This window comes from Podarcis tiliguerta, assembly GCF_965153285.1.
Source record: "Podarcis tiliguerta genome assembly, chromosome: 7".
Lineage (NCBI taxonomy): Eukaryota > Metazoa > Chordata > Lepidosauria > Squamata > Lacertidae > Podarcis > Podarcis tiliguerta.
The window spans coordinates 86,807,261-86,824,966 of NC_139540.1; the positions used below are offsets into that span (position 1 = coordinate 86,807,261).

Below are 17,706 nucleotides of genomic sequence, written 5' to 3' on the forward strand. Positions count from 1 at the left end.
GCTCTGCCAAACAAGCTGTTTCTCAAGGCTGCTGCTCCACTATTGGCTAGCCTGGAGCATCAATCAGCCAGCTTTGGAGGGTAGGGCGGGCTCAACTTCCTAAGCAGCTAGCAATTTAAGTTGTGAACAAGGCAAGCAGGTTTGGGTGAGCACACAAACGCCAATTTTTATATCTTCAAAAATGGGACAAATTGGGAGCCAAATGGGGTAGGGGACTCTGCACCCCCAAAATGGGAAAGTTTATTTCATAAGATTTATATACTGCTGTACTTTACTTTTATTCATCACATTTTGTAATATCTCGTGAGAGAAACTGACACAAGTCTACTAGTAAGCCAAGAAGAGCCGTTGGCTGTTTGGTGGGACGCGGGTGGCGGTGGGACGCGGGTGGCGCTGTGGGTAAAAGCCTCAGTGCCTAGGGCTTGCCGATCGAAAGGTCAGCGGTTCGAATCCCCGTGGCGGGGTGTGCTCCCGTTGTTCGGTCCCAGCGCCTGCCAACCTAGCAGTTCGAAAGCACTCCCAGGTGCAAGTAGATAAATAGGGACCACTTACTAGCGGGAAGGTAAATGGCGTTTCCGTGTGCGGCTCTGGCTCGCCAGAGCAGCGATGTCACGCTGGCCACGTGACCCGGAAGTGTCTCCGGACAGCGCTGGCCCCCGGCCTCTTAAGTGAGATGGGCGCACAACCCTAGAGTCTGTCAAGACTGGCCCGTACGGGCAGGGGTACCTTTACCTTTACCTTTTTATATCAGCAGTTCTGTAGTTTTTCTGCAACTTTTATTTATTTATGAGGCCCACTTCACAGAAGTCAGGTTTAGAACATAGTTTTGCCCCAGGAGCAGCTCATGCTTGGAGCAAGTCATTAAAGGAAAATAAATTCAAGTAGCTTAGACAATTTTAATATCTTATAACATGGTTCAGCTAAATTTTCACCTAGGAGTTTGTTTCAAACCTTTTAAACATTTATATACTCATACATTGTACTTAAATAATGAAAGTGAAAAAGTTTAAAGCAAGCAAAACATAGGTTGGATATGCAAATAGTTTTGTGCAAAATATGTAGATATTTGTAGAACTGGGAAGGTGCTTTGGTTTTTCCTTGGGGAGAAAAACGGGGAGGGTGCGGTGTTTTACATTCCTGAAGCCAAGCAGAGTGACAGATGGTCAAAATAGCACAATTTCCCTCAAATGAGTAAGTTCAAGTAACAGTCATGCAATCACACAGCAAGAGCACTCCTGTGCATATGAAAAGCTGTACAGTGCAAACAGGCAAGCATGTGCAGGAAAGGGCAGCTGCAACTTGTAATCACTTGCACAACATTCCATCAGCCTTTCAAAGTTGCACATTCCTTCAGTCAAACCTTTCTTCTGCCAAGTGCTTAACTATGCAACCAGTCTCATTGCTCCCCTTAAACAGGTCTTGATTGATGGGGAGAAAACAGCTGCACAATGAGCAAATAACTGCAAAAGATAAAGTCTTTTATAAAAATATTATAATTATTCCACCTGCAAGCCATCTGGCACAAATTTGACTTGAGCCTGCTTTTCCCCAGAAGTACGGAACTTCATATTCCAGTTCACTTTAGAGAAAGGAACAGAGCAGCCCCTCAGCCTCAGCAAAATAAACAGTGTATTAACATAAAAGTTACAGTGAGAAAGTCCTCAGTACAAAGCCCATTTATGCCTTCATCTCAATCAACAGAAAGCATCTCTACAATTCTATGCTCTAAAAAGAACACATTGGCAAGAAGGTGTTTTACAACACAGGTCACCCTCTGAGAATAAAAAAATGCACAACCTGACTCAAAAACATAGTCCTAGGAAGCAATAGCTGCTGATTTCACTGGAACGACTTCCAAATAATGTGTTTAAGATCAAAGAATAAATGAGTTAAATTTGTATTACTAATGAACACGTATTCCCCTCTGATACACAAATGCTTTGCTTCCCTTAGGGATATCAGTTAAGCGCCAGAGCTTACAAAAAGATAATCTAACCCTGAAAAGTGTTTCAGCTGATGTATGATTGCAATGAGGAATCATCCATTAACCTGATGAGCTGGCCGTTTGACAGGTTATTCTGTAAGCCTCCTCATTTATTTGTGAGCTAGCTTTGTAAGAGTTAACTCAGCGCCTCAGCAACCCAGCCAGCCACTGAGCCTATCCAGCCAGCAATGCTCTGCTGCTGGGCAGCTTCCTTCCTTTTCAGCACTGCACTGGAAATTACCCAAACAAGCAGAACCAAGCAGACTGCAAAGGTCACACCTGGCGTGTGGCCAGCTCCGAAACCGCACCCCCAATTGCCAGGTTCAGGGCAGCCTGTGTTTTCCTTCCTTTGTTTCTTTTTTCCTCCCCCAGCTGTTCCATTCATAGGCCCAAGCTCAGCAATCTGCCCTTCCCAGAAAAAGAGCCCCTTATTAAGCTGAGCTAACTCAAAGGGCCAGCACAGCACGTGCCGCTCCTTATCTGCACCATCTCAAGATCCTATTCCATGGTGCTTAGGCAACAAAAAAAGTAAATGGACCTAACTCCCATTGGCTCCCCTGCAGCAATTCAAACAGAAGTGCAAAGCAACAAAGACATTTTCCACCATGGCAGGTGTTGGTGTCAGATTCCGCCTGAAGCAAGCAGGAGCAGAAGGGGGGGGGGGGTTTCCAGTGAAGCTTTAGACATGCAGGGGCAAAGAGAGCTGGATATGGGATTCTTTGTATTGCTGCTTGGGGTGGGGGGATACGAAGGGTCCCTTGTTGCTAGCGCAGCACCCAGTGAAAAAGGAAGAGACCAACCCAGATAAACGAGGGATGTTTCAGTTTTATACAAGCAACAGAAAGAATCTGGTTAGTAAATTGAGCATGACGCCATGTGAGCAACCTCTTACCTTTCTCAATTACTGTAATGAGATCTTTACATATTTTAATCTAAAGGGAAAGAACACAAAATCATGTAAATATGGGAATAGAGCACCTGCTGCTCTAATGACAGCCTTGTACACATTACTTACACAGTTACTAATGGGAAAAAACACAAGTTGTGTGAACTATACTTTCAGCGCCTATCATTTGGAAATGGAACTAATGAACATTAGCACTATTACTGAGTGAGAGGTAGGTGGTAAATTACTTCCACAGACAGATCCCACCACTGCTGGTTGAAAAACAATGAGACAGAAAATTATGATAGGAGAAATTAAAAAAGCCATTCCATTCCTTCACAATGTATATATTATTTGACTATTCCTGTACCATATAAATTATATTACAAAAATCTCCCATCATTTGACACTAATCCATTTTACATCCTCTATCAGCTTGAGTCTTTGCCAGGCAGTTATAAGGAACTTCATGCTAAATAGTCTAGTTATCAAACACAGACTTACATTTCAAGGAAAAACTATACATAGAATCATTAGCTTTCCATTTTCATACAATTCCAAAAACAGAGTAAGAAGTATTTTATGTACCAGCATACACAGCCTCATTTATGTGCAAAACTGTAGCAATTTCCTAATTTTGTGCTTTCGAGGGTTAAGGATGTGTTTGATTGGTGAGATGCTGACTAGGCAATGACAAATTCTGTTTTATTTCATTATATCCAGGATCCTCATCTTATTGGGCCACAGACCAACCAGTTAAATTTAGCAACTAGTGAGAAACAGCGTTCAAAAAAGTCATATATTTCATCCACAAAACTTTTGTTTAACCCAAATACTTGCTTCTAGAGATTTGTGATGGGATTTTTGCTCTCAACACAAACCAGTATGCAAAGATGAATAAGCCCATGGGTCAGTTCATAACTGCTTTTTCCTAATATTGATTTTAATTTGTTTTAGAATACATGATTGTAAGATGCACCAAGTATATCTTCTGTTGGAGCCAGAAGTTGGGGCATAAAGCAGGGGGAGGGGGTAAAAAAGGAAATAGAAAAGTAGGCAATAATAACAACACAAAAAGTAGCATAACCTCTTCCACGATATATAAACTGATTGGGCAGCTGCCACCTGTAATTGCACTTAACTCTCTATAAAAAGGAGCTCTGTATTGAAAAACTAAGACACTGACAACTTACTACACTCTACCTGCTGGAAGCACTTTGAGGAATTAAAAAAACAAACTAGTTGTTTGTTTTTTTAATACCCCGCCCAACTGGCTGGGTATCCCCAGCCACTCTGTGTGGCTTCCAACACATATAAAAACATAATAAAACATCAAACATTAATAGTAACAATCTGATCTAATATAAAAAGTCACAACTTTAAAATAAACAGCATATTAAACAACGCAACATTCAACAATCCATAAGAATCTAATAGTAAACAGTAAAATTAAGCATCACCAAATAATAATTAAACAGTTTACACTCGCCCCCTCCACTATGTTTTGGTGGATTTTCTGAGGGCAGGAGGTGCATGTGGGGAGGATCAGGAGGGGGAAACACCATTGCTGATAGGACTGGTTAGGTGAAACACAACCCATATTTTTAATGTTTCTATAAACTGTCCAAAGAACTTATGGGTGGTATTGTTGGTATCCATTTGTCTCAAGAGACAATGGAGTGTGCCTCTGGGGGTGAAGTCAAAGTGACCTCCCTGGGGCGCAAGCCTGGGCAGTGTGTATGGAGGTCCTGGGCTGCCCAGGAAAGCAGAGCAATATGTTTGGCACCAGCTTGGCTGCTGAAATTGCCAGGAGGAGGCATACAAGGCAACACCCAAACATCTTAGGGACTCTACTCCCAATCTATGTAGGGTTTACTCCTTAGCCTTTTCTTCTCCCAAAGATATCCCACAAGGCAGCAGAGGTTTAGGGTCAGAGTTTTCCTTCTCCTAGATTTGGCTCCCTTCCCAGGTTGATGAGCCCCATCTGCCCCTCACTTCTCTCTACAGCATGTGCAGAAGCCACCTTCTTGAACGTTGGACCCACTATTGGCCTTCTCCCCTGAATCTACTGGAGCCTGTCTCCACATGCAGGTTAAATCCCTAACTCATGGAGGGTTTGAGACCCATCAGCTACCCTCACTTGGTTTAGCCAGCCAGCCAAAGCTGTTTCCCAGGGTGTGGCTGCTGTCAGATGCTGACAGCTTCTAGGAACCACAGATGAGAATGGAGTACAGGGTGGGGACTAAAGGTGGATAAACTACCGCAGAAGGAGCACGAAGTATTCCCCACCAGAGGAACTACCCCTCCCCTAACACTCCATACACCCCTTGGATGGCATACAAATGGAATAAATAAGCAAAATAATAAGCACCCCTTCATTCCATGGCACAGGGACATAGATCATGCTATGGAATCATGGTACTAGAATGAATAAAGCACTAAGAAAAGTGCAGGGTTTTTATTGCTGGGAAAGACCCAAATACATTTTTTCCTCTTTGAGCAGCTGCTTCTTGGTCCTTTAGAAGTCATAATTCTGTTTGTAATCAGTCTGTTGCCATAGAAATGAATGTGATAACATACATCCAGCTTTATGGACCTAGAAGATGGATAAGAATTACCATGGGGAGGTGATAGTATCTGATTGAACAGAATCAATTGAACTGGAGGAAAACAACTTTGCCTTTTATCTGGTTAAGTAAATATATTTTCTCCACTGAACCACTGAATTTGCTCCTACATATACAATAGGCAAAGAGTCTATTGTGTATTTGTGTAGCTTTTTCCAAAGATGCAACCAGTATATTACATCTGCAGCTAAATAATTTGGTTGTGGTTACTTTTGATAGGATATCCATAATACTCTGGCTTTGTTACATGGCGGAAAACATGACCCTGGAAGTATCAAGCAGTTGCAACAAAATATTGGCTTGGATTGGTAGTCAAAGCAAAGATTTATGGCAGGATAGTTAATAGAGCAGATTTCTACCCCTTTCTTACTTTAATAAAAAAAATTATCTCCCCACCCCAATACATAGAATAAGAGCATGGGGTGGATTCCCCTAATGAACCCCACTTGCACAATGAAGCTTACTCCCCTCTCCTTCTCTCACACCTCCTGAAATCATCTCAGGTGGGGGGGGGGGGCGTTCAAGAAGAACCCACAGAACAGTGTTGGGGAGGAGAGGGGTGGTTCCATCTGGGTGCCTTCAAACATCACACAATGGTCCTTCTCGTCCCTCTTCATTCCTTGCAGCCCTCTTCCTTCCCCAATTCAGCTCCAGCCCCCATGCCTCCTCTTACTTGCCTCTTCTCTAAGCTAAAAAGACCCAAATGTTGCAACCTTATCTCAAAAGGGAGTTGCTTCAATCCCATGAACATTTTTGTTGTGCTTTTCAAGCTCTACAATATCCTTTTTAAAGGGGGGTGACCAGAACTGAACACAGATTTGTATTTCAATTCCTTCCAGAGTGATCCCTAGCATGGGATACACAATTTTCACAACACTGGATTGAGAACTTCAATCTTTTAGTTATTTATGTATGGTAAGATTTATACCCCCATCCTTAAGTATGACTACTATCAGGGTTTGTTAACAAGAAAATAGTGATTTTTAAATACAGTAGATATACGCTTAGAATGTCAGTTAAAATCAATCTCTGTTAATTTCAGCTTTAAAAATGGAGCAAAAAAAGGTTTTTGCCTGACACCAAACAGATACCAAAGTTGGCACCAATGAACCTCCATAACCAAAGGGCCTTTTTTCTTGGTGCCCCTGCTATCAGATATTAAATGGGTGGCAACTAGGAAAGGCTTTGGACAAAGATGTCACTGATCAGGCAGGCACATACAGAAGGAGCTGGTTCTGAAGGTACTCAGATTCTTATGTAGAATTGTGCTCAGGAACAGACGGGTAGCCAGTGAAGATTTTTCAAACCTGACTGAATGGGTTTCAAAGTTGTCCCTGGTTAGTAGTCTAGCAGCAGCATTCTGAACTAAGTGAAATTTCCAGAAAGTCTTCAAGGGCAGCTTCATGTATAACACATAGTAGTAATCTGTTCTGGGTGCAGCTCAGCTACCTCTGTACAGTGGTAAAGTGTGCCCCGTGGGCGCCTGGGGCAGGTGGGGGCGTGCTGCACCGTGGGGGCAGGAAACACCGCCGGAGCAACTGTGACCTTGGGTTCCCTCCAGGTGGGAGGCTGAGGGGGATCCGGTGGGTGGGCACTGCCCTGTGCCATCCTACTCTATGATATAATCCTAATGGAGAGATGGGATTTATGAATAGACCCCGCTGCAAATTTTGAGATATCACACTTGCATGAGAAGACTGCACCATGCCATAAACAGCACATTTGAGTTGGCACATTGGCTGCTTGCAGGGGTGGGGGAGAAATTTGATCCAGTTTACATTTAAAACAGTTTTTCAAACTTGTTGTTGTTTAGTCGTGTCCGACTCTTCGTGACCCCCTGGACCAGAGCACGCCAGGCACTCCTGTCTTCCACTGCCTCCCGCAGTTTGGTCAAACTCATGCTGGTAGCTTCGTGCTCTGTCGTCCCCTTCTTCTTGTGCCCTCCATCTTTCCCAACATCAGGGTCTTTTCCAGGGAGTCTTCTCTTCTCATGAGATGGCCAAAGTACTGGAGCCTCAGCTTCACGATCTGTCCTTCCAGTTGAGCACTCAGGGCTGATTTCCTTAAGAATGGAGAGGTTTGATCTTCTTGCAGTCCATGGGACTCTCAAGAGTCTCCTCCAGCACCATAATTCAAAAGGATCCATTCTTCGGCGATCAGCCTTCTTTATGGTCCAGCTCTCACTTCCATACATCACTACTGGGAAAACCATGGCTTTAACTATACGGACCTTTGTTGGCAAGGTGATGTCCCTGCTTTTTAAGATGCTGTCTAGGTTTGCCATCGCCTTTCTCCCAAGGAGCAGGCGTCTTTTAATTTCGTGACTGCTGTCACCATCTGCAGTGATCATTTCCAAACTTACACTTTCCAAAACAATATGAGAACCAAAACACACCTATCCTTCAACATCCACACTTACCTAAATTTTGTGATGCAGTTTTCCAACCAATGTTTATAAAAATGCATATAAAAGGATGAGATGTGCATAAAAATAAAAATACATAATATTTAATTATTTTGGCTCCATGGAGAATTGCTCTTACAGAATAAAGACTGAGTGTTGTGACCTCTGCTTTTCTGAATGGCCAGTAGAGGGAACTGCCCTGGGAACAGTGTTTCTGTGTATTTTGTAAAACAGCTATAGAGGATGTTGTTCACATTATTACCTCTATATAAGGTTCCCCATGAAAAATATTTGAGTTTAGCCACGAAAAGAATTTCTGTGAGTTTCTGTGCGAGTTTCTGTGCTTTTTGCTGTTAGACAAGGAAAATTATGTTTCTGTATTTGTGTTGGTAGAAATTAAGAGCCAGATTTGTGGCACAATTCTGAATGTCTTTTTACTACTACTACTACTAATGAAAGTAGCATAAAAATGCATTATATAGTAGAAATGGCTTGCAAAAATGTGCACACTACTCAAAAATGCATACAAATATGTGTTTATTAGGAGAAATTCTCATGAAAATGGTGTAATTCTCATGAGAATTAAAAATAAATAAATCGCAAATTGCTGCAGAAATGTGAACTGAATTTAACGTTGGAAAAATGAGAAACAGGGAGAATGAAATTAATGCCGAGCTTCTTGTATAAGAATATACCTTCCAGCTTTAGGAAGACCTGATCCTTCAAGCATTTAACTCTTTTTAAGTTAAGTTCTTTCACAAGGTAACCATAAGGTAAATCAAGGTGAGCCAATGCAGTGCCCTCCATGCTGGATAGGACTGATGGGAGTTGGTGTCCCAACAACATCTGAAGGGCATCATGTGGCTACATGTAGAACTGAATGCATGGAAGGGGAATGGCACCTGCTGGCCCCATACCTGTGCTCTAAAAAGTGGAACTTAAACAAGCACAGCTGCCTATGGGAGAGCCAACGCATACACAGACTTCCTTTCAGATGTCACACTGACATGCAGGCCATGGCATCCAACATCAGGAGCAGGGCCAGTGGGCACATTATCACTCCCCATCAACATGCTTAGTTTATAGGTAAAGGGTAAAGGGACCCCTGATCATTAGGTCCAGTCGTGACCGACTCTGGGGTTGCGGTGCTCATCTCGCTTTATTGGCCGAGGGAGCCGGCGTACAGCTTCTGGGTCATGTGGTCAGCATGACTAAGCCGCTTTCTGGTGAACCAGAGCAGCGCACGGAAACGCCGTTTACCTTCCCGCCAGAGCGGTACCTATTTATCTACTTGCACTTTGACGTGCTTTCGAACTGCTAGGTTGGCAGAAGCAGGGACCGAGCAACAGGAGCTCGCCCCGTTGCGGGGATTCGAACCGCTGACCTTCTGATCGGCAAGTCCTAGGCTCTGTGGTTTAACCCACAGCGCCACCCGCATCCCATACCCGTGTTTATACAAAGAGCTTGTCTTGGGAAACAAGTGCTTGTGAATGTATTGTAGTACAGGCAACCCCCCCCCCCTTTACATGGGGATTATGTTCTGAGGCACAGCGGGGGCGGGGGCAGAGAAATTGCATATAATTCTAAAAGCCTGAAAACACCTCATTCTGCCCCACCCCACCCTTTTAGTGGCATTTCAGTGAACTCTTTATGACATTTCCAAGTCACTTCCAGGTTTGGCACAATATACACGGTCACACACATACCGAACACGTGTAAATGAGGGGCTGCCTGTATTATATGTTTTGTCCAAGTAATATTATGCTTGCATTTTTATAGAATTTGGTTTTCTGTATCATTTGGTAGCTGAATTACTGGGTGGTGGAGGGGGAGACAGACCCATTAACTATTGATACGGAAGCCGTGGGGCACAAATTGCCTACTTTGGAGGAGTCAGAAGATGAAATTGTGTTTTTCATTAAGGACCTCCTTACCTTTCCCCATAATTTGAGCATTGTTTGGTAGCAATCCACAAAGCAGCAGCAGGGAAGCCTCCAGAATATCACTATTTTCCAGGTCAGATTCAAGCATATATTTCTGCATCTAAAGTGGATTAAATAATTATGTTGCCCTAGCTCAATAAATCAACTTTTAAACAAATTCTGGATTTTCTGCAGTTTGGAAAGTGATGGAGAAATGTGTTGGAAAATATGGGCTGAACAAATGACTGACAGGAATACCTGTACACACATCAAATCAGGATAAAGGCAGGACAAATGCTCATTGTAGTGTAACTGATCCATATAGAAAATCAGAATGAATGCTGAATAACCTCTCTACATAAGCTTTGTGCTCGCGAACCAGGATGAATGCTAAGTAAATAGGTTGTCTGGACGGGCAACAAGTGTATTATCCAAAACCAGCAGTCAGTATTGCACCTAGCCTACAAGCTGAAAAGCAGCCATTTTGCTAGGAGAAAGCTTATTTAGATTTATAAACTGTGCTGTGCAAAAACACTATCAAATTACTCAGTCAGCTTGAAGCTGCACGAGCTAAATTAACACCTGCCTGGTTAAGAGTATAGCTGAGAGAAGGGGGGGAAACTTAGAATTTAAATTAATTACAAACTCCAACAACAATATTTAGAATCGGCTATATTCCTTTAAAACAAATGATGTTTGCTGTGCTATAATTAAGTATCACAAGAATAGAGCCAATTATTATGTAGGATATACTTAAATAAGTTTGTTTTGCTTTAATGTATTAGAAATAGGGGAATATATATTTATTATGTTAAGCAAAAACAACCTAGCATTCTGGACAATCAAATTTGCATTTAACGTAAGTCTTATGAATGTTGTGTGTGATATCCATAGATCCACAAAACAGCTATGCTATTCAATTATTCTGTAATAGTAAACAAATTATCAGCAAATTACAGTGGATTCCACAGTTTCTTCTTAAGTTTGGTGACAGCAGTCAGAGCGTGTATCTTGCTTCTGCAACTGGCAAAAGAGTTGCATTAGCTTTATTTTTTCTGAGCATTTTTCTTTATTTTTCAAATCATTAGCATGCACGTGAATGACCTCATGATGAACAGATGCACTGTGATTAGATCAGTCCTCTCAGCAGTCAAGTGTGCCCATTTCAGTTAACCCTCTGAAGGACCAACTACAATTTACATATTAAAAATGTGTTTTTGGATATGGATTTTCAGATGCCACATAACTTTGGCACCTGAATTTTAGATTAAAATGTTCTATTATGTAGCTCTGCATCAAGTTATTTCAGGAGTAGCCAACATCGTGCCTTCCCGTGCTATATTGTTATTCCTTCACCCTAAGGTTCCAGGGCAGGTTACAACAATGTGAAATACAATATTAAAAACAGTATACAGCAACTTACAATCACAAAAATAGGGTGGGTTCTAAAAAAAATACACCTCAGGTGGCAAAGGTTGGCTTAAAGAGGTGTATCTTTGGCATTCACCAAAAACAGTGTAGTGCAGGTGCCAGAGACGCCTCTGAGGAGAGGGAGGTCCACTTCCGAGGGCTACCAGAGCATGCCCTCTTCCCTGAGCTTCTGAAGGCAGCGGAACTCCGAAGAAGGCCTCCTCTGCTGACCTTAAGACCGGAGAGGCTCTGTAGGGAAGGATATCTTTCAGATATTTGAGGCCTGAGACGTAGAGTTTTAAACATGGACATGAGCACCTTGAATTAGGCCCTGAAACAAACTGGAAACCGTTGTTGCTTTAAAACATGGTTCATATGTTATCTAAATGGAACCCCAGCCAGTATTCTGGTGGCTGCATTTTGGACCTACTCATTTTCAAGGGCAGCCCCACATACAGTGCACTGCAAAAATCCAATCTAACTGGAGCATGGAGCGCAGTGGCAAAATCATTCCTGTCCAAAAGGGGCTATAGGTGGCAGACCTGATGTAGCTGGAAAAAGGCATTCCTAGCCCTTGAGGCCACCTGAGCCTCCAGGAGCATCCACAGTGGTACCTCAGGTTATGAACGCTTCAACTTACGTTTTTTCAGGTTATGAACGATTGTAACCCAGAAAAAGGTTGTCTGAGCTGTCAAGAGGCCTCGCCGCTGCCTGGAGCCAAGCCCGGACATCTGCGGGGCCTACGGAGCTCTCTGAGGCCTCCGCGAATGCCAGGAGCCAAGCCGATTGTGACTGAATCACATTTTCATTTTGTACTGTTTTATTGATTTCATTTTATAGATCAATGGCCTCGTTAGATAGTAAAATTCATGTAAAATTGCTGTTTTAGGGGTCGCTTTTCATCGTCTGGTTCCTTTTTGCATTTTAGTTTCTGTGGCTTTTTCGGTTTTTTGACTGTGACTTGTTCTTCATTTCATGGGACTGACTTGTGACTTGGCTTTTGTGACTGTGTGGAACCTAGTTCAGCTACTGGTTGATTGTGTGACTTCAGAAATGGATAAAAGCCTCCCATCCAAACTGACTATCATCAGTGCACATAAGAAAAAAATATAAATGTAAATATGTAAAATATGTAAAATATAAATATCTTATTTATTTTATAGTACAGCACATTGATTATTGCCTTCACTTTATGGACCAATGGTCTTGTTAGACAGTAATATTTGTGTTAAATTGCTGTTTTAGGGGGTGTTTTTCATCGTCTGGAACGGATCAATCCACTTTCCATTACTTTCAATGGGAAAGTCCACTTCAGGTTAAGAATGCTTCAGGTTAAGAACGGACTTCCGGAACCAATTAAGCACTTAACCTGAGGTACCACTGTATATCCAGAACAGGCTGTCCCACCATCTTGCAGACAAGAGAAACCCCTGTGTCTTTTCAGCATTCAGCTTGAATTTATTGGCCTATATGCAGCCCATCGCCTGATCCAAACACCAGCCTAACACCTCAACCACTTCTCCCAATTCAGATAGAAGAGAGATATGGAGTCTGGTATCATCTGCATCTTGACAACACTTCAATCTGGATTACAATCCAGATATTGTTGGATTACATTCAGCATCCCTGACAATTGGACATACTTAGATTACAAACTCCATAAACTCCAGCTAACAACATCTGGTTACTGTTGAGTTATTTGAACTTTTATGGAACATTGTTTCTGTTACTAAGGCTTACCACAACTACACAATTATGCATGTGTGTATTAGCTGTTATAGTACAGATACTGTTTTTTCCTATGGGAGCTAAACCCAATGGGCTGGGGAGAATAGAGTGGTACCATTACTTTTGTTGATGCAGTCTAGAATTGCATTATCCTTTGCACTGCTCTGCTAACTCATATTTAGCATATAGTCAACTAACTGGGTCAAATATAAAAACACTAAAATCATGTATCATAGAGAAACTTTTATGCATCTTCTACATAATACATGTGCATTTTAAGTTATCCTCGTGTTTTCTGACGCAAGTGGGTTCCCCCATGCTGTTTACGTATATATTCAGCCAGTGGCGGAGTCTGCCAAACACCACGCAGGGCCGGGAGCAGGGCGTGCCCCAAAGGGGCAGGGCGCAGAAGGAGCCGGCTGCATCTCTCCTCTCTCCCCCTTCCCAGGCTTGACTCAGGGGGTGGAGGAGCTGCAGCTACCAGCATTGTGCCCGCAGCCTCTCTCCGCCCCTCAGGTCAGGCTGGGCGCATTGCATTTAGCCCACCAAGCACTGAACACACTTACAAAATGAAGTTAAATGAAGGCACATGTATGGATTAGAATTTTATAGGATTAAATTTAACTGCTCAACTGAATTTCTTCTTTATACTTTCAGAACTTGGGTTCAGAAAAAAAAGCTTATGACTTCTGTTATAAAATAGCTTCTTATCTAGATGCAGCTAACTGCCTGCATTTGAACACCCCCTTTTTAATACCCTGCTGCTCTAGAAACCCTGAGATTTAGGATCAGTGGATTTGTAACTGGCTGACTGACTGAACCCAAAGGGTGCTCATCAATGGTTCCTCTTCATCCTGGAGAAGAGTGACTAGTGGGGTGCCACAGGGTTCTGTCTTGGGCCCGGTCTTATTCAACATCTTTATCAACGACTTGGATGATGGACTCAAGGGCATCCTGATCAAATTTGCAGATGACACCAAACTGGGAGGGGTGGCTAACACCCCAGAGGACAGGATCACACTTCAAAACGACCTTGACAGATTAGAGAACTGGGCCAAAACAAACAAGATGAATTTTAACAAGGAGAAATGTAAAGTATTGCACTTGGGCAAAAAAAAAAATGAGAGGCACAAATACAAGATGGGTGACACCTGGCTTGAGAGCAGTACATGTGAAAAGGATCTAGGAGTCTTGGTTGACCACAAACTTGACATGAGCCAACAGTGTGACGCGGCAGCTAAAAAAGCCAATGCAATTCTGGGCTGCATCAATAGGAGTATAGCATCTAGATCAAGGGAAGTAATAGTGCCACTGTATTCTGCTCTGGTCAGACCTCACGTGGAGTACTGTGTCCAGTTCTGGGCACCACAGTTCAAGAAGGACACTGACAAACTGGAACGTGTCCAGAGGAGGGCAACCAAAATGGTCAAAGGCCTGGAAACGATGCCTTATGAGGAACGGCTAAGGGAGCTGGGCATGTTTAGCCTGGAGAAGAGGAGGTTAAGGGGTGATATGATAGCCATGTTCAAATATAGAAAAGGATGTCACATAGAGGAGGGAGAAAGGTTGTTTTCTGCTGCTCCAGAGAAGCGGACACGGAGCAATGGATCCAAACTACAAGGAAGAAGATTCCACCTAAACATTAGGAAGAACTTCCTGACAGTAAGAGCTGTTCGACAGTGGAATTTGCTGCCAAGGAGTGTGGTGGAGTCTCCTTCTTTGGAGGTCTTTAAGCAGAGGCTTGACAACCATATGTCAGGAGTGCTCTGATGGTGTTTCCTGCTTGGCAGGGGGTTGGACTCGATGGCCCTTGTGGTCTCTTCCAACTCTAGGATTCTAGGATTCTATGGTTATGCCTTAGGAACTGCGTATCTAAACGATCCTCTAATGCCATAGGAATTCGCCTGAATATGGAAGTCATTGTCAATCCTGTGTTCTCCAACTCTGCCTTTGGAGATGAGAAATGCCAACTGGGGAAACTGGCCTTTTCAGTGGTGCATCCCATTTCTGGAATTTGTTCCCTAACTAAGTTCATGCAGAGCCAAATCCTTATGTGCTTTTGGTGCCAGACGTCTAATCTTCTTTAAATCTGTTTAATGCTGTGGCTTGTGCTGCTATTTTAGTTATCTTTTTATAACATTGTTGCACTTTGAATTATTTTAAAATATAAATTGCAAGTTTTTGTAAAGTTTTGATTTGGTGGGATATTAAACATTTAAGGCTTTTAAAAAAGTTAAATGCACAAAAATAGTAGTAGTGCTGGATCACTGATTTTCTAACTAGTGTAGGCAGTTGAGCCTCACTCCATAAGGATCAGCTATTTAAACCTCAGAATAGCAAAAGGGAATTATACAAAACACACAGGTGTGTTATTTAACATCTTGTATTAATCTGAAGTGGGTGGCGCTGTGGGTTAAACCACAGAGCCTAGGACTTGCCGATCAGAAAGTCGGTGGTTCAAATCCCTGCGACGGGGTGAGCTCCCATTGCTCGGTCCCTGCTCCTGCCAACCTAGCAGTTTGAAAGCACATCAAAATGCAAGTAGATAAATAGGTACCTCTCCGGCGGGAAGGTAAACAGCGTTTCCGTGCGCTGCTCTGGTTCACCAGAAGCGGTTTAGTCATGCTGGCCACATGACCCGGAAGCTGTATGCCGGCTCCCTCGGCCAATAAAGCGAGATGAGCGCTGCAACCCCAGAGTCGGCCACGACTGGACCTAATGGTCAGGGGTCCCTTTACCTTTACCTATTAATCTGAAGCAGGATGCAAGACTGGTTCTTAGTTCACTGACCCCAATGCATCTAATTTTATTATTTCACAATGTCCAATACATACTAGAATTACACAAAGGTAGCTATGATAAGTGACTTAAAGTAGGTGATTTTTTTTAAAAAAAATAAGCTTTCTGTTGTTATTTTCAATTGCGTAACCAGCTAAATTTCTTGATAATATCCAATTTAGTATAAGAATTATACTTTTATGCAACAAATGACACAATTTTGTCTCAAGAGTATTTATGTGTGTGGTTTATTTCATAGCTGTTCCACATTTTTAATAAAGAAAATATTAATCAAAGCTTTACTTATAAGCTTTTCTAATGTTGTTTAGTATTCCAGTTCCACAAAGATCAATAGAGGCCATTCCTGTCTCTTGATGCCTCTCCAGGAAGCAGAGGTGTGATTATGTAAATAGCACTGGTTCCTCTTTGCTTCTGCCAGCTTGCTTATCTCCAAAGCCTTCTGCCTGCTGCTATTGGCGACCAGTACAAGTACACGCAAATACCTCTTATCTCTTAACAAAGCTCGAAAAGCTCAAGGACTGAGGCCAGTAATGTTAAACAGTGATGCGTGTCTGATTCTATTTGTCAAGTGATTCATTTCAGTAAATTTAATTTCTGTTATATTTCTTAGTTCAGATATAAAGATCAGTTAGAATGAGAGAAAGAAAACAGACACGCAGAACATTCACCAGGGTTTGAGATAATCCATCAACAATCCAATGCAGCATCGTAATATAATTAGAAAGAGTCAGTTTCACAAAATGGGTATAAACAGGGAATAAAGGAATTTATGTTTAGAAATCCATCTGGTTAACCTTGTGTTCTCCTTGTACATGAGAGCAATGGATTATGAAATGAACCCTCAAAACAAAAGGTCTCTTTAAAAAGCACACATGTAAATATAATTAAAATAAACTCATTTAACTAACTTTGAAAGCTTTGCGATGTGTAGAACGCACACATACTGGCACTACGATTGTCTGACAAAACACGGCCCTTGCACCCCACCCCCACCAGCGTTAATCCTCGGTCCAAGCACTGCAGAAGCATAATCCCCATTTAGCATTAGTAGCAATGGCTTCTACTGTGAGGAACTATTTTTCGATTAGTATGCACTGATTCACGAATAGCTTTTCCACAACATATTCTCAGCTCAGCAAGAAGCCCACACTCCTGAATGAACCAGAACACATTAGTGAGAGAAAGTTCATTAACCTTGCTAGATTCAGGGGTTAACAGGATAGCTGAAGAAAGGAACTGAGTGAACAGCTCTGATGCAAAACAAATTAAAATGAATGTCATCATTTCTTTTGATATTCATTAGCTAATTCAGAGGGAGAAAGCTCTTCTTAAATTTGCAACCATTTATCAGTGAAAAGCAGGTGTACATCTGCTGCTCAAGTGCTTCTCAGCGGTTAAAATAATAATAATAAAAACAACAACAACATGAGGAGACTTACCACATCCACTAAGGGAGTAACTGGGAGAGGGAGAGAAGACCTGAGCAGCAAAATCCTCAAATGTCATGGCTTCTTTGTGGTTGTGGATTATTGCTTCGAGGTACAGAGCTCTTTCCTCATAACTGTTGGGAGCAGGTTAAGGAAATGCACTCTTACAGATACAAAGCCAAAGAAACTGATATTCAACCTATGCATTTTCCAATTAAAATCAAGCCACAGTTGTCAGAGTTTTGACAAAGCTACAAGATTCTAAGGACTTCAATAAAATGTATTTCTAAAAAAAAACAACCAACCCCAAACATTTTACTGACAGCTAAATATAAGCACTATATGAATGTAGTGTTTTTTCATTCTTCATTAAATAGGCTGATTGACAAAATAAATTTGAGACCTTTATAAATGAGAAATGAAAATAATGATGTAACCATGAGGAAAATTGCCATAGCCAATAAACTCAACAGAAGCCCCACATATATTTTTCCTATATAATAGATCATTATTTCAAAA

The 17,706-nt window shown here is 42.0% G+C and overlaps 1 protein-coding gene across 13 annotated transcripts in view; it reads right to left on the reverse strand.

The window, feature by feature from the left end:
* The window catches only part of RALGAPA2 (Ral GTPase activating protein catalytic subunit alpha 2), a 174,459-nt gene that overhangs the window by 9,076 nt on the left and 147,677 nt on the right, over positions 1–17,706 (reverse strand). For 6 of the 13 annotated variants that reach the window (XM_083448518.1, XM_083448514.1, XM_083448511.1 and 3 more), the window contains one exon: positions 17,200–17,321. In XM_083448518.1, coding sequence (XP_083304644.1) covers positions 17,200–17,321 — 122 coding nt within the window. The other 7 variants (XM_083448512.1, XM_083448520.1, XM_083448517.1 and 4 more) reach the window with 5 other exon arrangements.